General features: G+C 42.7%; 1 protein-coding gene and 1 pseudogene across 1 annotated transcript in view; both read left to right on the top strand.

Annotated features, from left to right (window-relative positions):
* Window positions 1-23122, top strand: part of DCBLD2 (discoidin, CUB and LCCL domain containing 2) — a gene marked incomplete at its 5' end in the record, with an annotated part of 94041 nt that continues 70919 nt past the window's right edge. The window contains one exon of the mRNA XM_004716754.2: window positions 1-148. Within this exon, the coding sequence (XP_004716811.2) occupies window positions 1-148 (148 nt within the window). The remainder of the gene's footprint in view (window positions 149-23122) is intronic.
* Window positions 3833-6586, top strand: LOC101639609 (annotated as a pseudogene).

Genomic DNA, 23122 nt, shown 5'->3' with positions numbered 1-23122 from the left:
GTCCGGGCCGCGGCCGCCGCCCCCGCCCGGGCTGCGCTCTTCCTCCCCAGCTCCCGCTCCAACCCCTCCTCCTCCTCCTCCATGCCCCTGCTCCTCCTGCTCCTGTTCATCCTCCTCCTGCTGCTCGAGGACGCCCGCGCCCAGAAAGGTGAGTGGTCCCGGGGGAGTCTCCGGGGCGCCCCACCCCGGCGTGGAGCTGGGTCTGCAGGCGGCGCCCGGGAGGTGCGTGCGGCCGGGTGCGCGGCCCGCAGGCGGGGCACCGGTGGGCTCTGCCTGCTAGTCTCCCAACTTGTCGCGGCTTTACTTTTAGCGAGGCTGTTCGTTTCTCTCGAAAGAGGCAGATGGGTTCCTGCTATTTTGCCCCCTTGCTTAGTTTTTCATTCTTCTAGGGACGGTCTTAGAGGATACAGAATGTGTGGGAACGGGACCCCTAAAGTTAAGCCAGGTGAAAGGGAGGAGGCCGATGATGGAGCCCTGGTGGTGTAGTGGTTACGCGTTGGGCTGCCATCAGCAAGGCAGGCAGTTGGAAAACCACCAGCCGCTCCTCCGGAGAAAGGCTGGGCTTTCTTTTCTACTCCTGTAAATGGTTAAGAGTCTTGGTAACCCACAGGGAGTCGATGTGAGTCAGCATTGACTTGATGGCAGTGTGTGTGAGGGATAGTGATCATCTTTATGAAATCGCTCAGGTCCCAAAGCGAATAAAATCATACTGATGATCTTTTCCGTCTTAACTTGCCCTTTACAAACTCCGCCTGTTTTTCAGGATGGTCATCTCCATTGTCTGGATCTGACCCAAGTTAAAATACTGTGTTGCCTAAATGGGACGTTCCACGTTAAAAGGGTAAACCCTTTCCAGAAAGTGACAAAACTTTTTTTCCATCTATCATCCTTAACAAACCAATCGCAGAAGCAGGCAGAACTGTTTATTGAATAATCATCATATTGGGAAGAGAACGCAAGGCTGATTTACCCCTTCTTCTTAGTACTATTTCCAGGCACTGTACTACAATTTTCTCGTCAGTTTAGTCATAAACTCCCCAACCCCCCATGTCCTATTTAGTTTAGCTGAAATAAGAAGAATAAGATTTGTTATTTCCGGGATGATTGAAACAAAAACAAATTCTGAGTCCAGTTTGCTATTGCTATGGTATAGCTTTTGGTAGTGGGTGGTATCGTGGCTGTCATTGTGAAGGTTGCTAAACCTGACTGGCCAGTGGGAGTGTAGTCTATCTGATCGTAAGGAGAAAATGTCTTTGGTAACCTGGCCTCTTTAGATGTAAGCACATTTCTGGCAATAGCGTTTTAAATTTCATGGGTAGAAATAAACCTAGATGCTTCACATCCCAATTTCAGTTGTGGTATTCTCTGAAATGCATTCCTGAGTGTCACAACTTAAGTAAACTCAAGAAGAATGTGAAATTCTTCATTCTGATGAATTTTTAGAGCTGCAAAATGTACATTGTATATTGCTAACACTTACTAATGGAGGTAGCAGTCAAGCAATCAAACGACGTATCACATTAGGCAGAGCTACTTCAAAAGGGTTCTTGAAAGTGTTGATGTGCAACCATGACACTTGGAGGACGAAGGTGCACCTGACCCGAGCTGTGGTATTGTCAGTTGCCTCATGTGTCGGTGAAAGATGGAAGTGAATAAGGAAGACAATGAATGAATTAGGCATTTGTTGAAGAAGATGACCTGCCAGACTGTTGTTGAAGTCCAGCCAGAGTGCTCCTTAGAAGGAAGGGTGGTTGGCCTCTGTCTCGTTCTTGGGCATGTTATCAGGAAGGACCATCAGCCCTTGGAGAAGTAGAGGGTTATGGAAAGGAGGAAGACCCTCAAGGAGGGGGACTGACACAGGGACGCTAATGATGGGTTCAGACAGGAAAGGTGATGAGGATGGAGCCAGACTGGGCAGGGCAGGGTTTTCTTCTGTCATACGTAGTGTGGCTATGAGCCTGAACCAACCCAACAGCACCTTGCCACAGTGACTTTCGTTGGCTCAAACGCACCAGCCCTTCATGGGAGGAAAATGAAATCTGATCCTGTAGGGATTTACAATCTTGCCTCCTCTATATAGGGTCTCTAGGAGTCAGAACTGACTTGATGGCAGTCACTTCAGTTTTGCTTTGGTTTGTACAACTGTATGTATTGATGCATATTATTAACTCAGTTTTCAGCACAACCATCTGATACAAGTATTGACAACCCATTTTGGAGTCTACTCAGTAGCAACTGAGCACTACAGCATCCCTTTTCAAAGAACTGAAACAAAGACAACGCGATACCTCGATGCAACAAGGAATATTGCTGTAAGCAGAATGTTCCAGCTGTTTTTGCTTATTTCTACATCTGCAATTGTGAGGGTGGCCCATTGCCTGGTGGTGTGTTGCTCTGCTGTCCATCAGGTCACTGTGAGTCAGAACTGACTCAGTGGCACCCGACAGCAGCATCCCAAAGTGTTTCTATTATGTCAGAAGCTTGTTACAGTATAGGATGGCTTACATGCCTTTTCCCCCAAAGAGAGGATGCCGTGTTTTCAGAATGTCTGAAGCTTACATCTAACACATTTGTGTCTTCTATGGTGTCATCTGTGAGATTTCTCAGGGGAGAGATATACCTCGGTCCTTGGCTCCGTGTGAAAATTCACGCGGAAGCCTGGTTTGTGATCCAAGTGAGTTTATAGAGAATAGAAACAGTTTCAGGTTCTACAGTAAATGGAACACAAGCCAGGCAGAGTCTGCGGCACAGTTGCGGGATGGACCCCAGCCCGGCTGTGCTACATGTTGTAGCAGTCTCTGGGAAAAAAGAGAACCCAGAGCAAAACCTCTGGCCTTTTCAGGGGCCTCATTGGGAGGTGTGGTCTACAATACTGGTTGACCCCATTGGCTGAATCAAATTCACCTGGCTTAGATGGGCCAATCCAGGTGTAAGGCCCACCTAGGTGCACCACCCCTTGGCCAGAAGCTCAAACCTCTGCGAATATGTAATAGACGCCCCAGTCCCTATGCTAGCTACCTAACACTCTTACATAGAGTTCAGTGTAGGTAAGTACAAATAGAAGTGGTATGGTTACTTAAAAGCTTGATTTTTCTTTTTAAACTTTGTATTTGTTAAGTTGATTGGGTGAATTTTAAGTCCTTTATTCTCTCTGTGTCTTAGTTTCTTACATTGGTAATATGAGATGTCACTTGTCTTGTACTTTTCATATAACGTTAATGAATATGAAGTAACTATGAAGGAACAGTGCAAAGGGGGAAGGCAGAATGTAATTATTAAGTATTATTAATCTGGAGGTTGGTGAATCAATCAAGTAAAGGGCCAATTATGTGTGCCACATCTACAAACTCCGGTGTTGTATGGGATTTTACCTAGAGAACCTGATGCTGCCTGTGGTAGAATGGCTTTTAAACCTGGGTCTGTTGGATTGCTAACCACAGGTGACAGTTCAAACCCCTGAGCCAGCCAGCCACTCCTTGGAAGAAAGCTCAGACTATATGCTCCCATGAAGAATTACAGCGTCAGAAACCCTCTATGGCATCGTTACGAGTTGGAATCAATTTAATAACAATGGGTTCAGTTTTTGGTTTTAGTCCAAACATGACCCAGGTCCTTCTGGAGCAGCTGCTAATTCTTCCAAATGAGAAGGAAGACTTTCAACAGTAGGAGAGCCACATGTCGTAATGTTACAGACTGGAGATTTTGCTTTCACTCTTCTCAATAACAAGCCTTAGAAAGAACACTGGAGCTTGTTTTTCTTTTTTCTTCCCCACATGGGGTTGACGCCAGAGTACAGGGCTTGGTGACAACCATTGCAGAAACGTAAGCCAAAATGAGAAAGGAAAAGACTAATACCTGCATCTTTGTCATTGGACATGTCGATTCTGAGAATCCACCACAGCTGGTCCCTGCACTGCAAATACCGTGGGATTGACAAAAGAACCATTGAAAAATTCGAGAAGGAAGCTGCTGAGATGGGGAAGGGCTCCTTCAAGTCTGCCTGGGTCTTGGAAAAACTGAAAGCTGGGTGTGAGCATGGCATCACCATCGATATCTCCGTGCGGAAATTTGAGACCAGCAAGTAATATGTGTCCATCATCGATGCCCCCGGACATAGAGACTTTATGAAAAACACGATTGCAGGAACATCACAAGCTGACTGGCTGTCTTCCTTGTTGTTGCTGCTGTTGGTGAATTGAAGCTGGTATCTCTTCAAGAATGGGCAGACCCATGAGCATGCCCTTCTGCCTTACACACTGGGTGTGAAAGAGCTACTTGTTGTTATTAACAAAATGGAGTCTACCAAGTCACCCTGCAGCCAGAAGAGATGAGGAAATCATTAAGGTAGAGGTCCTCAAACTTTTAAAACAGTGGGCCAGTTCCCTGGCCCTCAGACTATTGGAGGGCCAGACTGTAGTTTAAAAAAAAAACTATGAACAAATTCCTATGCACACTGCACTTTTTTTTAAAAGGTGGAGACAGACCCAGTCATGGACACGGCGGCCTGCTGGATCTCCTTGCTTTATTAGTTTCCAGCGGATCAGTTCAGAAAGTTGGAGAGGGTGAGGCGGGAGAGGGTGAGGCCGCCACTAGGAGCTCTGGACGGACTCTTCTGGCGCAGGCTTGGCAGGTACAGACTGTGGGACAAGACCTCCCAGGCCCCACCGGGGACTGGTAGGAAGACCATGGATCAGTGGCTGCTCACCCACACAGATGGAGACCTGGGACTCTGGGGTTGTGCCATGGGCGTGCATGCCCCAGCAGGTCACAGACCATCAGTGCCCTGGTGAGCTGGAAGGGTTTGACCAGAGCGATTCATGCAGTGACCGGGCTGGAGCCGCCGACTGGGACATGGCCTTGTAGTGGTTGCAGCTGCTCACACAACTTAGGGGGTCAGCATGGGCCCTGGTGAGGGCTGGAGCCCCCTTGGGAATTGGGGCTCATAGGGGTGAGACCAGACAGGCAGGGAGGGGCCGCCGTGCTGAGGAGAGAAGCCAAGGGTGTTATGTCTATCAAGACACAGACACCCTAAGACCAGTCCCAGCCTCGAGCCTCGGAGGCCAAGAAGAACCAGCCCTCGGTCCCATCCTGGCACAGGGGGTCAGGAAACACCCCCCGCCCCCATCCAGCCCTCCCTGCCTGAAGGTCAGCAAGCTGTAGTTCTAAAGGGGGGTGACCAATGCCTGTGGCTGCTTGGGGTTGGGCTGCCCACTTACTTCTCCTGGGAGGCAGATTTGTTGCCTTTAGGAATGAACTTCAGGGAGCTGCTGAATATTCAGAAGCGGGACTGCCCCCGCTTGGGGCCATCATTGAGGAACTTGTGGCCAAGCCTGTGGCCGCATTTACCACAGGACACCTTAAAGGCATCAGGCTGATTGCGCTCGGGCCGCATGGCCATGCTGTCGTCGTGGATGGTCGTACTTGGAGCGGCTGGAGAACAGCTTGTAGCCGCACTTGGCACACATGTAGACAGCGGGTTCAAAGTGATTCTGGAAAACCTCGCCCCAGAGAAGCTGCAGAAAGACATAGTGCTACCAGGTTCCTGTCCCGCTCTCACACTCCGACAGCTCGGAGTGCACCGACACCCACCACACATATCTTATTTTGCAGTAAAAAAACAAAATGGGCAAAAACACCTGGCAGGCCGGATAAATGTCCTCGGTGGGCCACATGTGGCCCATGGGCCGTAGTTTGAGGACCCCTGCATTAAGGAAATCACTTATATTGAGAAAATTGGCTGTAGCATTTGTGCTACAACCCAGACACAGTAGCCTTTGTGCCCATTTCTGGTTGAAATGGGGACAACATGCTGGAGCCAAGTGCTAACATGCCTTGGTTCAAGGGATGGGAGGTTTCCCATAAGGTTGGCAATGCCACTGGAACCATACTGCTTGAAGCTCTGGATTACATCCTGCCACGAGCTGGTCTAACTGAAAAGTCCCTGTGCCTGCCTCTCCAGGACGTCTGCAAGATTGGTGGTATCGGCATTGTCCCTGTGGGCAGAGTGGAAACTGGGGTTCCGAACCTGGCATGGTGGTCATCTCTGCTCCAGTGAGTGTTACCAGTGAAGTAAAGTTGGTTGAAATGCACCATGAAGCTTTGAGTGAAGCTCTGCCTGGAGACAATATAGGCTTCAGTGTCAAGAACGTCTCTGTCAAAGATGTTCGCTTTGGCAATGTGGCTGGTGACAGTAAAAATGACCTGCCAATGGAAGCAGCTGGCTTCTCTGCTCAGGTGATCATCCTGAACCATCCAGGCCAGTTTAGTGCCGGATGGGCACCTGTGCTGTGATTGTCATACTGTCCACATTGCTAGCATGTTTGCTAAGCTCAAAGAGAAGATTGATCGCCATTCTGGCAAGAACTTGGACGATGGGCCCAAATTCTTTTAAGTGTGGTGAGGCTGCCATCGTTGACAGGGTACCTAGCAAGCCCATGTATGTGGAGAGCTTCTTTGACTATCCTCTGGGTCGTTTTGCTCTTTGTGATAGGAGGCAGACAGTTGCTGTGGGTGTCATTCAGGCAGTGGAGAAAAAGAGGCTGCTGGAGCTGCCCAGGTCTCCGAGTCTGCCCAGAAGGCTAAATGAGTATTACCCTTAACACCTGCCACCCTAGTCTTAATCAGAGGTGGAAGAACGGTCTCAGAACTGTTTGTCTCAATTGTCCATTTAAATTTAATAAGAAAAGACATATCAGTGTATCTAAAACTTCAGGAAAGGAAAGGAATGTTTTGTGGACCATGTGTTTGTTTCATGTGTGGCAATTTTAAGTTATTAATTTAAAAAACCAGTACTTTTTAAATGGAAAACAACTTGACCAAAAACTTGTCAGAGAATTTCGAGACCCATTAAAACAAAGTGGTTTTTTTTAATTTCTTTTTTTTTTTTCTTTTTTAACATTTTATTAGGGGCTCATACAACTGTTATCAAAACAAAGTTTAATGAAAGGGGGGGGGAGAAAACGAAGCAAATGGCAATGAGATGTTAAGTTTTTGTCTTCTAGTGGTAGACGTGTGGGTAATTTCTTTACACATTATCAGACTTTCTCTAATTTTTATTTAACAATTGCATAAAGTCAGAACAAAAATGGAGAATGGAAAAATAATTTTTGTTGTCTAGGTTTCTTTTTCAGTTTTGGTAGATGTGCATTTAATGTTTTTGAGGTACAGATGTGTTCCGGGTGTTTTGATCCTTCAGATACCATTTTGAGATAGACAAGCCTTCCTTTCCATGAACATGTCATTTAGATATTTCTCAGCTGGCTTTCTGCTGGTGATTTTTTTTTCTTCTTTATTTGGTTGAGACTAAAACTTAGCTGTTGTCTGTGGAGACTTAGTTAATCTTTTGCAGGAAAGGTGTATTTTGCCTATCTTACTCACCTAATAAATATATAAGTAGATTGTGTTTATTCACATTAATCACTGGTGTTTTAAATAAGTCTTCCTAAGCTTTGGGGTTTTAAGTTTGATATTAAGTTCATTTCCAAAATCTTTTTTATTCTATAAAATGTCTTCCTAAAACACTTAAATGGTGTAAACTTATGCCGAGTGCATATTAGCCTTTGTAATTATTCTGCTGGATAGGAAGTTGGTAGTCTACTATGAATACACTTATGCTTCCCGTTTGCACCAGGACTAGGAGTTTTAGCCTGCATGAGTTCAGCCTTCCCATTTGTAGCACGAGGGTTTGTTTCTACCTTCTTGGTTAGAATGATGTAAGTCTGATAAAGGATCACAGATTTCATTTTAAAAATCCATTAAGACTGACGTATGTGTATTAGCATGTGATGTTGTGAAAGCTCTGCTTGTTGTGTGTTAATTGCGTGAATCAAAGTAGGTTCTCAGAAGAATTGCTCAATTCCACAGTGAAATTTGGAACTAATGCATGGAAAAGGCTTATGTTCTATCAAGTGATTGCTTCATGTGCTTGTGATGCAGGGAAATATTTTTTTGAACAGGAGTTGTACATTTTCAGAAAAAACTACCTAATAATGAAATTAGGCTACTTTGGAATTTCCATAGTTTTTTTCTTGGTCTGATAAAACATTAGCGCTTTTTCCTGGAGTTTTTTTAAGGGGCAAAGTCAACACATTCTTTTTTTTGCTATATTTTTGTATTGAATTTGCCCAATGAAAATTACTAACAGCACACATTCTCATATCCTAATTATCAAGTTTAAAACCCAAATTTTTGAATCTTATAAATGAAAAACCAATTGTAATATGAGGGTAAGTCAACAATTATTGCTGCTAGGTTTCCAGTTCATATACATAGGTATGTTCCAAAAAACCCATGTTTGACCACAATTTTGTGATCAGTGGGTAGCTGTAAACAAGTCCTTTCAGTAATGCAAGTCGCTTAGTCTCCTTAGGATACCATTTGAGAATGGCTTCAATGAAAACAGTAGCTTCCAAAGGGCTTTGCGAGACCATTGAAAGTCAAGGCAGCGAGTTCAGCTCGTGTTGTGGTGACTGTATGGGGGAACTTTCTAAGTATTTTTTGAAGGATGCTAGATGATTTGGGGACTTAAGAAAGTTTAAGAAAATTTAAAATTCTGTTGGTGAGGAAAAGGCCAGGAAAGTTGTGCTGTGGAACTTTTTTTTGTTTTTTTTTGCATCACGAAAATGCACCTGTTTATTCTTTGAGATAGCAAAGGCTGTACTGTGAGAATTTCACAGGGAAACCTTACTCCATGCACTATACAGACCTGATCCATACATCAATTGTATCAAGCATATTTGTACATATGTTGCCATCATTATTTTCTAAATATTTACATTCTATTTGAGCCCTTGGTACCAGCTTCTCTTTTTACCCCCCTCTCACACCCTTGTGACCCCCTGATAAATTATTATTATTTTCAATTCTTACATGAACCAGTCTCCCTTCCCTATGGTTTCCAACCCCCGTCACCCCACCTTCCCCTTAACGCTCCTGGTATCGCTACTCCCATTTCTATTCCCAAGGGTTTATCTGACCTGGATTCCGTGTGACCTGTGTACATGCTCCGGCCTAGCTCGCAGTGAAAGGCAGGACTGGGGTCATGATAGTGGGGGGTGAGGAAGCCTCAAGGAACCAGAGGAATATGGCGTGTTTCATCAGTGCTTCACTTCACTCTGGTTGACTCATCCCTTCCTTGCCACCCTTCTGTGAGGGGATGTCGCATTTACAGACTTCCTGTTCCTCAAACTGAAACCATTTAAAAGGAACACGTTTTGAGCCCCCTGAGGATGCTACTAACTATAGCCTTGGTGGTGTAGCTGCCAATTTACAAGATCAGCAGTTTTAAGTCACCAGCTGTTGGGAGGGAAAATAAGGCTTTCGGCTCCTGTGAGCAATTTTAGTCTTGGAAAGCCCGTAGGGCAGTTCTACCTTGTCCTGTCAGGTTCCTATAGAATTAACTCAAGGATGGTGAGAGTTGAGAGGACTCTAAAATTGTCCTTTGATCATCCTGTAAGTTGTGCAGAATTCTTTGAGGAATGGTTAGTGAGACAAACACTGCCTTTTCAAGTATATAGACCTGAAAGGAGGATTTGTTGAGACATGGCAGATTCACATTTTGATATTTCTGCTTAATAGAGGTTTCTCTGATTTTCCAGCATTACTTTTTTTTCAAAACCATCTTATTGGGAATTAATAAAGATATCATATCATTCCATAGTTGGATCACACCCAGCAGTGTTGTACAATTGCTACCAGTTTAAAAACATTCTTTTCCTTCCTGAACTCCTTGACATCCGCTCCCTTTTAAACCTCCTCCCCACTGTACCACCCCCCTCCGAAATGCTTTTTCTACTTGCTGCCCTGTAGGTGCATCAATCCTGAGTTTCATATACTGGAAAACATATAATAAAAATTCAAGAAGGTGACCCCAATGACATAACACATCTTAGATAAACCCCCAATATGAACAAACAAATGCTGCAAATGCTGAAAACCAGGCCAGGCTTAACATGCATCGGAGGGGTGGCGATCAGTTGACAAAGCTCCAGCTGTTCAAGTCAGGTTTATCCCTTTGATCTTCTATAGTCATCCAATGTACTGTTTAACCACTTTCCTCCCCTCCATCAATGGTGGATAGAAGGAGTTCACTGGAGGCTTATGTCTTATGTAGTTCCCACAAATGGATCTTGGGCTCCCACTGTCATCCATAGCCTTCTGCAAACCGGATTCTCACAGTCTAGGCTCTGATACGATTTCCTCTTTTGACTTGGGATTACCATATATACTCGAGTATAAGCCGACCCAAATATCAGCTGAAGCACCTATTTTTTTTAAATTAAATCATTTTATTGGGGGCTCGTACAACTCTTATCACAATCCATCCATCCATCCATTGTGTCAAACACATTTGTACATTTGTTACGATCATCATTCTCAAAACATTTGCTTTCTCTTTGAGCCCTTGGTATCAGCTCCTCATTTTTGCCCCTCCCTCCCCGTACCCAGACCTTCAGGAACCCTTGACAATTTATAAATTATTATTTTGTCATGTCTTGAACTGTCCGACATCTCCCTCCACCCGCTTTTCTGTTGTCCGTCCCCCAGGGAGGAGGTTATATGTAGATCTTTGTGATTGGTTCCCTCTTTCTACCCCACCCTCTCTCCACCCTCCCGGTATCACCACTCACACCACTGGTCCTGAGGGGTTCATCTCTCCTGGATTCCCTGTGTTTCCAGTTCCTATCTGTACCAGTGTACATGCTCTGGTCTAGCCAGATTTGTAAGGTAGAATTGGGATCATGATAGTGGGCGGCGGGGGTGGGGGGTAAGGAAGCATTAAAGAACCAGATGAAAGTTGTATATTTCATAGTTGCTATACTGCACCCTGACTGGCTCTTCTCCCTGCGACCCTTCTGTAATGGGATGTCCAGTTGAGGCACCTAATTTTACCAGAAAAACTACATTAAAAAATGGGTGTAAGATAGACAAAATAGAAATTTATAAATTATCACGGGTTCATGGGGAGGACGGGATGGGGAGGGAGGGGAGAAATGAGCTGATACCAAGGGCTCAAATAGAAAGCAAATATTTTGAGAATGATGAGGGAAACAAATGTACAAAAGTGCTTGACACAATGGATGTATGTTTGGATCATGGTAAGAGTTGTACAAGCCCCCAGTAAAATGATTTAATTATTTTTTTTAATGTGCTGAAGACCTCAGCTTATACACAGGTATATACGTTATATGAGTGCCTGATGTTGATGTACTTCTTTCATGTGGACTTGGTTGCCATCTCCCAGCAGTGCTTTTGGATTTACCCTCTGATATGTCAGTTTTTGTTTTTGGTGTATTTTCCGATGTTGTAAGCAAATGGGACACTTCCTCAAAAAATTGTTGTTAATTGTATTTAAACCTGTGCTTCATTCTAGAAGACCTGTAAGTTGGGGAGGGGCACAAATGACATGCTGAGATCTTGGTAAATCAGAGTGTCCGTACTGGAATTAAAATGACAAAGCCTAGATTTACATGCGGATGGATAGATTTAACATTCAAGGAAGATACTTCACAAATTGAGTTCAGACTATGAAGGTTCAGTAGCAATATTGGGCATCAATTAAATACATGCAAATACTTTCTACTTCTACTTCTTGATCAGTTGGGAAAATGTAGACTAATGACATAAGACTATAAAGATTAGGGGCAACTTCTAAGAGAATAGTGATTTGCTCAAAGTGAAAATTAACACGAAGTAAGATAACTTGGCAGTTTTTCTTGTTTGACTTGTGGATTTATTTTAATTAAAACCACCTTATGGCTATAATACCTTAATTTGTTCAGAAAACAATAACTTGGATGATAATTAGCTACTATTCTACCCCATGATATGATAGTTTTTGTAATTTTAGTTCCTTTCTATTCTATACTTAAATGCCTATGTGATTTTACCGTCATAATTTTCATCATATTGCATTAGGTTTTATAAACATTAAAAAAAACAGGAAAGTTGTGTTGAGAAGTTAGTTTCTACTCTTACTGACTTCATAGGCTAGAGGAGAACTCCATTGGGTTTTCAAAGCTGTAAACCCCAACTGAAGCAGACCGCCTTGGCTTTCTCCCCTGTGGTGACAGGTGGGTTTGAACCGTTAGCAGTCCGGTGCTTAAGCCACTTCACCACCAGAGTTCCTTACTGTAGGCATATCAAATTAATTTATAGGCCAAGTTAGCCGCACATAACCCAACATTTTCATAAGACAACATTTTCAAAAATTGAAAATTCAGCAGAAGACATGAAATAATAATTCTACCATTCAGGAATACTATTACATTATTATTATTATTTCACTCGACTTCAGTCTACATTGAAGGTTTAGAAAGTATTTCAAGACCATATGTTAATCTGGAGACCTGCTGTTGTTAGGTTCTGTTGAATTGGTTCAAACTCACAGGGAGTGACCCTGTGAGCAAATACTATGTGGTCCTGTGCCATTCTCACAGTCTAGATGTTTTTGAGCCCACTATTGCCACCCACCCTGTCAGTCCATCTCATTGAAGGTCTTCCGCAATTATGCCGACCTTCTGTTTTTATCAAGCATGATGTCCAAGGACTGGTGTTTCCTGCTAAAATGTCCAAAGTAAGTAAAACCGTCCTACCATCCACCCTTCCAACACATTCTGGCTGTACTTTTTCAAAGACAGATTTGTTTGTTCTGGCAGTCCACGGTATACTCAGTATTTTTCGACAACACCATCATTCAAAGATATCAGTTCTTTATTGGTCTTTCTGATTGTCCAGTTTTTCCATGTATATGAGTTCATTGAAAATACTGTGTCTTGCAACAGACAATGTAAGACACAAAACAACAGCAATACTATATAATTGATCAAGGATTCATGAGGTTGGAGAAGGGAAGGGAAAAGAGGAGCTGATACCAAGGGCTCAAGTATAAAGAAAATATTTTGGAAATGTTGATGGTAACATATGTACAAGTGTGCTTAATACATTGAATGATGGCTTGTCATAAGATTTGTAAGAACCCCCCAATAAAATGATTAATAAATAAAATAATTTTCAGAAGAACAACAAAAACAAAATGCTGTGTCTTGGATTCACCTTTGTCCTCAAAGGGACATCTAACTTTTTAACACTTTCAGGAAGTCTTTGGTAACAGACAGGCTCATTTGATTTCTTGCATGCTGCGTCCATAGGCATGTCAGTTGTGAAGCCAATTAAAAGGTGATCTTCAATAGCTGCAGTATATTCTTTGCTTTATCATGATGTTACTTACTGGTTCAATTTATGTGTGTGTGTGTGTGTGTGTGTGTGTGTGTGTATGTGTGTGTTGAAGGGGGAGGGGGCTCCCCTTCATTTTGAAGTACAATTCTTACTGAAGGCTAGTCTTGGATTTTCATCAGTGCTTAAAACCCTCTTCACTTTCAGCAAGTAAGGTTGTATCATCTGCATATCACTGCCTTTCAATGAGTTTTTCTCCAATCTTGATATCAAATTCTACTTCATATGGATAATGAAACCTAAGCCCTTCTAATTTTCTGTATCTTTATGTAGTTTAACTCAATATAACTTATGATGGCAGAAAAACAGATTTTCAGATAAATTATTGTTTACTGAGTACTACGGTCTACAGGAGCCCTTGTGGTGTACAGGGTTACACATGGGACTTCTAACTGCAAGAGCAGCAGTTCAAAACCACCAGCTGCTCTGTGGGAGAAAAATGTAGCTTTCTCTTCCTCCAAAGGGTTACCTTGTCCTGCAGTAGGGGCCCTATGCCTTGGAGTGGACTGGATGACAGTGAGGTTTTTGAGTTCTGTCCCCTGAAGCACATGGGGTCAGCTAAGACACAGTCTATTGAATTGTTCTGTACACTGAAGGTATGTATTTAGAAGCATTTTTTTAATTAATTGCTGGAATTATAGGAAAGATTATAAAACGCAATATCCAGTCAACTGATTTCTAATGAAGATTAACTGCAGGGCTTTTGTTGGATTCATGTATATTTGTGGCCAAAAACTGAATAGCTTGGGAATAATCAGATGGTCCCCAAACCAAACTCTTGGCCATCGAGTTAAAGAGAACCATTGGAACTGAAGAATAAAAGCAAATGAACTAGAAACAGCAAGAGAAAAACAATCTGTTAGAATTGAGAAAAAAGATAGAATAAATGATCTAGAAGAAAAGAAAAAAAAACACTAAACTTTCAAAGTCTCAAGAGAAGTAAAAGAACAAAGAAAATCAAACAAATGCAAAAAGAAATGAGATTCATTGAAGATCTGTGACCTTTATTATTAGAATACCAGAGTGCCATCTTTACAATAAAGGCATAGAAACAAGCTTCCAAGAAAAAAGATCAGAATTTCTCTAATCTAAACAGAGAACCAAGTCTGAAGAGGGACTTAAGGATTAGCATTGGACTTAAATTATTTTATTGGGGGCTCGTAAAACTTATCACCATCCATCCATCCATCCATTGTGTTAAGCACATTTGTACATTTGTTGCCATCATCATTTTCAAAACTTTTTTTTTTTACTTGAGCTCTTAGTATCAGCTCCTTATTTTTCCCCTCCCCCCACTCTCTACCCTTCATCCCTCATAAACCCTTGATAATTTATAAATTATTATTATTTTGTCATTTCTTACACTGTCCGGTGTCTCTCTTCACCCACTTTTCTGTTATCCGTCCCCCAGGGAGGGAGTTATATGTAGATTCTTGTGACCCGTTCCCCCTTTCTACCCCACCTGGTATCGCTCCTCTCATTATTGGTCCTGAGGAGTTTATCTGTCCTGGATTCCCCGTGTTTCCAGATCTTATCTGTACCATTGTACATCCTAGATCATGATAGTCCGGGTCGGAGGAAGCATTAAAGAACTAGAGGAAGGTCATATGCTTCATTGTTGCTATACTGCACCCTAACTGGCTCATCTCCTCTCCACCACCCTTCTGTAAGGGGGTGTCCCATTGCCTACTAATGGGCTTTGGGTGTCTACTCTGCACCCCCCCTCATTCAGAATGATGTGATTTTTTGTTCTTTGATGCCTGATACCTGATACCATCAACATCTCTTGATCACACATGCTGGTATGCTTCTTCCATGTGGGCTTTGTTACTTCTCAGGTAGATGGCCGCTTGTTTATCGTCAAGCCTTTAAGACCCCAGACGCTGTATCTTTTTATAGCCGGGCACCATCAGCTTTCTTCCCCACATTTGCTTATGTGCCCACTTTGTCTTCAGTGATCATGTCGGAAGGTGAGCATCATGGAATGCCAATTTAATAGAACCAAATGTTCTCGCATTGAGGGAGTCCTTGAGTGGAGGCCCAAGGGCATGACTTTTTAACACAGTCTAGGTTGTCTGCTCTACTGAAATTCAAGTGTCAGTTTTTTCTTTCATTGTTTGTCCTGCGAAACTTGGATGCTTTGTCTCTTTAGTTACTAAAGTGGGCTTTGAGGAGGTGGCATAGTGATTTATGCTTTGGGCTGCTAACCAGAAGGTCACTAGTTTCAAAACACCAGCCCCTCTGCAGGAGAGAGGTGCCACTTTCTATTCCCATAAAGATGTAGTCTCAAACCCAGAGGGGCAGTTCTACTCTGAACTGTAGGGTCACTGTGAGTTGTAATCGATTTGGTGGCGCTGGGTTGGTTTGTTTGTTTCAGTGGTCTTTGAAAGTCTGGAGTCACCCGTTGTGTTAGGTCCTGTTGAGTTGGTTCTGACCCATAGTGCCCCAATGCGCAACAGAATGAAACATTACCTGGTCCTGCACCGTCCTCACAGTTGTTCTGTGTTTGAGCCCATTGTTATACCTGCTGTGTCAGGCCATCTCTGAATATCTTTCTCTTTTTTGCTGCCCCTCTACTACGATGATGTCCTTTTCCAGGGACTGGTCTCTCCAGACAACATTTCCCAAATACTTTGTGCAAAGTCTCGCCATCTTGGCCTCTAAGGAGCATTCTGGCTGTACTTCTTCCAAGGCAGATTTGTTGGTTCTTTTGGAAGACCATGGTACTTTCAGTATTCTTCACCAGCACCACCGCTCAGATACATTGTTTATTCTCTGGTCTTCTTTATTCATTGTCCAAGTTTCACATGCATATGAGCCAACTGAAAATACCATGGCTTGGGTCAGTATACCGTAGTCTGCAAAGTAACCTTGCTTTTCAGTACTGTAATTAAGTCTTATGAAACAGATTTACCAAGTGCAGTTTGTCTTCTGCTCTCTTGGCAACTTCAGTCTTTTCTAAGTTTATTGTGATATTGCCTATTGATCCAGTTGTGAGGTTTTTATTATCTTTACATTGAGTTGCAATACATCTAAAGGCTGCTTTCCTTCATCTTCATTAGCAAGTGCTTCAAGTCCTCCTCACTTAAACAAGCAAAGTTGTGGCATCTGCATATTGCCAGTTGTTAATAAGCCTTCCTCCAATCCTGATGCCACATTCTTTTCCATATACTCCAGCTTCTCTGATGATTTTCCCAGCATACAAACTGAGTAAGTATAGTGAGAGGATACAACCCTGCAGTATGTAGTATGCCCTTGTTCGGTTGGCATACCTGCCTCTCGCTCCATGTACAGGTTCTGCATGAGCACAGTTAAGTTCTGGGATTCCCCTTCTTCTCAAGTTTGTTATGCTTGACCCAAACATAGTGTTGCCTTAACTTCTCCCATGCTGCCTCACCAACTTAATAATTTTCCAAATGTTTCAACTTCTTTGTGCTCCACACTATCATATCATTTTTACATTTTTGTTTTTTTCTATCACTTCTCTCCTGGCATGCCTTTATGTCTGGAATTTTTTTTTTTTATGTTTTAGTTTTTTACCCTGGAAGCTGTAAGTCCAGCTGTAATACAGGCAGTCAATTGCATGGGTAGGGAGAAAGGTGTTTTAATCAGGAATATTGAGGTGACAAGGAAAACTGGTGGTCCAGGGCCTAAGCACTTGGTGGCTAACCAGGTCAGTGGTGGGGACCAGCTGGTTGAAAGATGTGGCAGTCTGCTTTTGTACAGATTACTGCCTTGCAAACCTTGTGTTGAAGCTTTGCTTTGCCCTGTAGAGTTGTTGTGAGTTGGCATAGACTTAATAGCAGTGGGTGTTGAAGTTGTAGAAAACGGAAATCCCAATCTACTTCAATATTGGGAAGATAAGAGATAACTGTGGCGTCTTTGGAAGAAGAGAACCAAGGAGATGGCCTGAATGTAGCTGGATGTCCTGCACTACAAACTCTGCTTAACTTTTGTCTCTTCCTTCAGTCTGATTTTTTTCTACATGTTAAGAATCACAGCCCCTGACAACCCTAATGTTTGCTGCTTCAGTATTTGAGAGATTTGAAGGTTTTTCCGATTGTACAAGGCCCACATGATGAAGGGAAAGGGCTAGGCCCATTTTGCTTAAATACTCACCCTTAACCAGTCAACTAGCTAAGGATATAATGTCATAAAAATCCTGTCAAGAAACTGCAGAGTGAGGGGCACTAGATAGACAGAAGCATCACCTCCAGGGGAAAGAATATTCACATAAATTCATGTCATCCCTCACATTTAACTTTGGAAAAATGGGTAGCATTATTTCCATGTTCAGGTGAGGAAATGGAGGCATACAGAAATTAAGTGCTTAGGATCTCAAAAGTCAGAAATTTAAATCTAGTGTTTTGATTCCCAAACCTGTACACATTCTACTCGTTACTTAGGACAGCATCACATATGGTTTGTTTGTGTTTATTGTTTTAAAATTCAACAGCATTGAGGGGGAGTGTGGAGTGGAGACCCAAAGCCCATCTGTAGGCAACTGGAACATCCCCTTACAGAAAGGTCTTGGGGAGGAGGCGAGCCAATCAGGGTGCAATATAGCAATGATGAAACATACAACTTTCCTCTAGTTCTTTAATGCTTCCTCCCCACCCCACCCCACTATCATGATCCCAATTCTACCTTACAAATCTGGCTAGACCAGAGGATGTACACTGGTACAGATCAGAGCTAGAAACACACGGAATCCAGGACATATAGACCCCTCAGGACCAATAATAAGAATAGGGATACCAGGAGGGGAACGGGAAGGTGGGTTACAAAGGGGAACCGATCACAAGGATCTACATATAACCCCCTTCCGGGGGGACAGACAACAAAAGTGGGTGACGGGAGACATCGGACAGTGTAAGACATGAAAAAAAAAAAATTTATAAATTATCAAGGGTTCGTGAGGGAGGGAAGGGAATAAATGAGCTGATACCAAGTGCTCAAGTAAAAAGCAAATGTTTTGAGAATGATGATGGCAATAAATGTACAAATGTGCTTGACACAATGGATGTATGTAAGAATTGTGATAAGAGTTGTAGGAGCCCCCAATAAAATGATTAAAAAATATTTAACAGCATGCATGAAGAGCTAGTATTTTCCATTTGTGTGCAAAAGTAGGCAAACTAAATACAGTAGTAGAGATTATGGTAGTGGGAACGAGCAGAAAGGGGATTCTTACAGGCTTCATAACGGAGGTTATATGAATTGGCAGCGTGGAATAACATGTGGCACAGCAGTATAAAAACAGGGAGTATGGGGGACTTACCCATGGTGCTACACCTGGAATAAAGAGATTGATGGAGGAAGTTAGAAAATGAGAATAGAATGCAAATCAAGGATCAGATTATAATAGACTTGCTGATGAATTTGAACTTACTCTGTCATTGTGGGGACCAGTTGACATCATAAGTGAGCGCCCCTACATGACCCAATTGGTGTTTAAGAGAGACTGGCAATCCTTTGGACAGTGGATTAGGAATCTTTAGAACTATTGTAGTAGCCTACACAGTGAAGGTTCACGACCCATAGTGGTTCGGAAGGACTAAATTTTGAGAGATAAAGGAGATAGAAAGTATAAAACTCAATGACCAATTAAAGTGTTTTCAGTATAGCAGGAGAAAAAGTAGTTAAGTGCTGTTTTTTTTTATGCAGAGTTGGTAGTGGTTTGATATTTTGAATAGACAAACATTGACAGCTTTTTTAATGGTACAAGGTTTCTTGTAAAGACAGTCTGGAAGGATGTTTTTACTGATCCAACAGAACAGAATGAGGAAGGACAATGGCTGATAGCTTCTGTTTACGTGTGAGTTAGTTAATTGTGCCAGCCTGGCTGATAATCATGTGGGTCTGGTTGAAAGGCAGAGGGATAAATGAGTGGTGAAGCCTCACCTTTCTAGTTCTCGGGTCTCTTGTTTTGTGATGGTTGCATCGGGTGCAGCTGCCTTAGCAGTTCCCTGCTTCAGCTTGCAAGATGGATTTCCTACAAGACATCTCCAAGGAGAAGCCGCATGGATCTATCCCGATGCAGCCCTGGGTGCTGGAGCAGCCATGTGGAGACCCCTGCTAGTGCTGAGATGCTTACACGTTCACTGACTCAGCTTTCCTCCTGCAGTCGGCATTATTGCCTCTGTTTTGTGAGGTGAAGGACTTTGTGGACTGGTGTTGGGTATGGGTTAATGTTGGACTTGTGGGCTTGGGCAGCATTGGGTTGGGATGTTTTCGTGATGCACATTTTCTTTGCATAAAACTCTCTCTTATACGTGAGTTGCTGTGGATTTGTTTCTCCAAAGTACCTAGACTAATACAACGTGCCTTACCATTCTGAATTCTTCTTCCTTTTTCTGATTTATATTCCACTCATTTTCCAGGATATTTCCTAGCTGACTACTGTTTATTTTATAACACATGCAACCCTAAAGCATCCAATGCTTTCCCACGGCCCTCATCATCACACTGAAATTCTTGCTGCTTTTGTCTTACTCACTGTATATTCAACTCTATAAGGGAAAAGACTTCCTCTGCCATTATTACTGTTGCCCCAGTACAGTGCGTGCCACATAGAAAATATTCATTTAATGTTTGGGACACACGGAATTTGAAATGTGGTGGAACTTCAGAGCAGAAATGTTTCATATATCGTCTCATATTGCATTGCATTTGAGGATTGAGAGAGTTGTTGCAGAAAAGCTCTGCATTTGGGAGTGTTCTTTTTTTGGGTATAGTAACTGAAGTCACAGGAGTCGCTGAGCCTGCCCAGGTAGACTACATAGAGTGGAAAAAGAACTCCGAAAATTAGCAGTGTGAAAGTCAGTAGTAGAAACAAGTCAGGTAAGATCAGACAAAAGAAAGAAAAGAAGAAAAAGACCAGACAAAAGAAGATATAAGATGGAGAGTTTTAAGAAGAAAGAGAAGAGAGGAAGTAGGGGAAGGATAGAGAGAAGAGCTAGCAATGCCAGATGGCATGGAAAGTTCACGGGCAGACAAGCATACTTCCTTGCCCTCATAAGGAAATCCCTGAAGATATGAGTGCTATAAAAGTGTGGTGAAGAAATCAGATGATCTCCCATTGTCAGAAAGAATTGTCTATGGGGCCTTAAAGGTTTGTCTATAAGCCTGAAGTGATATGTAAGCCAAGTCCATATAGAAGAAGCACACCAGTGACTGATCCAAGGATTGTGAATAATAAAGCCTAAGACTGGAGGACGGACCTGTATTAGAGTTTAAATTCTGAACACCTGGTTTGGTGAATCTATGGATGTCAGTGAGAGCCCAGAATCCATCTGTGGAGTCCTCAGGTGGATTAAGCCTCTGGTGAACCCCTGCTGACCATTGATGAGGGTTGTGAATAACCGTGCTGTCAGAGTGCATTAGAAAGTGGACCAATGCAGATGTAGTTAGGTTATCATTTGTTCTCCCATTTGACCAATTTTAAGTTTGTTCTAGATTTTATTATTTTTGCTTTCTTTACAATTGTGAGTTTTCTGTTGTTGTTGATTTTTGTTTTGGTTTTCGCATGACTTTCCCCCGCCTTTATTTATTTATTTAATCATTTTATTAGGGGCTCATACAACTCTTATCACAATCCATACATACATCAATTGTGTAAAGCGCATTTGTAAATTCATTGCCCTCATCATTCTCAAAACATTTCCTCCCCACTTAAGTCCCCAGCATTAGGTCCTCATTTTTCCCCTCCCTCCCCGCTTCCCCCTCTCTCATGAGCCCTTGATAAATTATAAATTATTTTGTCATATCTTGCCCTGTCCGATATCTCCCTTCACCCACTTTTCTGTTGTCCATCCCCCAGGGCCGAGGTCACATATAGTTCCTTGTAATCGGATCCCTCTTTCCAACCCATTCGCCCTCTACCCTCCCAATATCACCATTCACACCACTGGTCCTGTAGGGATCATCCGCCCTGGATTACCTATATTTCCAGTTCCTATCTGTACCAGTGTACATCCTCTGGTCCAGCCAGTCTTGCAAGGTAGAATTCATATCATGATAGTGGGAGCGGGGAGGAAACATTTAGGAACTAGAGGAAAGTTGTATTTTTCATCGTTGCTACATCGCCCCCTGACTGGCTCGTCTTCGTCCAGAGACCCTTCTGCAAGGGGGTTTCCAGTGGCCTGCTAATGGGCTTTGGGTCTCCACTCCGCACTCCCCCCATCATTCACTATGGTAAGATTTTTTGTTCTGATGATGTCTTATACCTGATCCCTTTGACTCCTCGTGATCACATAGGCTGGTGTGCTTGTTCCATGTGGGTTTTGTTGCTTCTGAGCTTGATGGCCGCTTGATTACCTTCAAGCCTTTAAGACCCCAGACGCTATACTTTTTGATAGCCGGGCACCATCAGCTTTCTTCGCCACATTTGCCTATGCACCCATTTGTCTTCAGTGATCTGTTCGAAACCTCATGATCACACAGGCTGATATGTTGTTCCATGTGGGCTTTGTTGCTTCTGAGCTTGATGGCCGCTTGTTTATCTTCAAGCTTTTATGACCCCAGATGCTATATTTTTTGATAGCCGGGCACCATCAGCTTTCTTCACCACATTTGCTTATTCACCCGTTTTGTCTTCAGCGGTTGTGTCGGGAAGGTGAGAATCATAGAATGCCAATTTAATAGAAGAAAGTATTCTTGCTTTGAGGGAGTACTTGAGTGGAGGTCCAATGTCCTTCTGCTACCTTAATACTAAACCTATAAATATATGCACATAGATCTATTTCCCCATCCTCATATAAATATATTTGCATATGTACATGTCTTTATCTAGACCTCTATAAATGGCATGACTTTCTTTATATGAAATCCAGGATAGGAAAATCTATAGGGACACTAACTGGATTACTAGTTCCTTAAAGTTATGACAGGGGAGATTAGAGGAAATGGGTACAAGGATAATCATATACAAAATTGAAGCAAATATTCCAAAATTAATTGTGATGATTGTACAACTCTTTAATATATTTAAAGGATTGAATTGCATGGTCTGTGATATATGCCAATAAACTGTTACAATTCTTACAAGCTGAAAAGAAAAGTATGCATTGGCTATTGACCACTCAGAAACAAACTGCATTGGTGAATAGTTTTATTGGAGAGGTAGGTCTAGACAGTGGTTCTCAACCTATGGGTAGTTACCCCTTTGGAGGTCAAACAACCCTTTCACAGGGATGGCCGGATACATAACAGTAGCAAAATTACAGTTACAAAGTAGCAACAAAAATAATTTTATGGTTGTGGGAAGGGGTCACCACATCATGAGGAACTGTATTAAAGGGTTGCTGTATTAGGAAGATTGAGAACCACTGGTTCTAGAACCAGAATTGCAATACTTTGAAGCTAGGAGACTTTGTCCAAAATATTTAAAGGACACCTCTCTCTCTCTCTCTCTCTCTCTCTCTCTCTCTCTCTCTTAACCTATTTCTAAATATGCGACCTGGTGGCATAGTGAATAACCATAGGAGACCTGGTGGCATAGTGGTTATGCCTTAGGCTGTTACCATAGATCGAACCACCAGCCATTCTTTGAGAGAAAGACAGGCTTTCTACTCCCCGTACAGTTATAGTCTTGGAAACCCATAGGACAGTTCTACCTCTGTGCTATAGGGTCATTATGAGTCAGAATTGACTCAATGCAGTGTGGGCTTTGGCTCATTGACTTGAAGACTGAAATGATTGATTAAAAGGTCTGCTTTGATTAAATCGATTGATTCCAAGCTCTGCTTTGAAGTGCCCATCCGAGTTGGAAGCCATTATACTCTAATGATGCTTGTCCCCTGGATTTTCCGGGTTTTCTTTCCCAACCCCGTAATGCTCAGCTGTGTGGCAAAGGGAGTTAGTTCATTTAATCCAGTGGACTTGGCTT

The sequence above is a fragment of the Echinops telfairi genome, unplaced genomic scaffold (assembly GCF_000313985.2).
Source record: "Echinops telfairi isolate 266 unplaced genomic scaffold, ASM31398v2 ScPeMD7_6;HRSCAF=24_1, whole genome shotgun sequence".
Taxonomy (NCBI): domain Eukaryota; kingdom Metazoa; phylum Chordata; class Mammalia; order Afrosoricida; family Tenrecidae; genus Echinops; species Echinops telfairi.
This window is presented reverse-complemented; position numbering and strand designations above follow the sequence as displayed.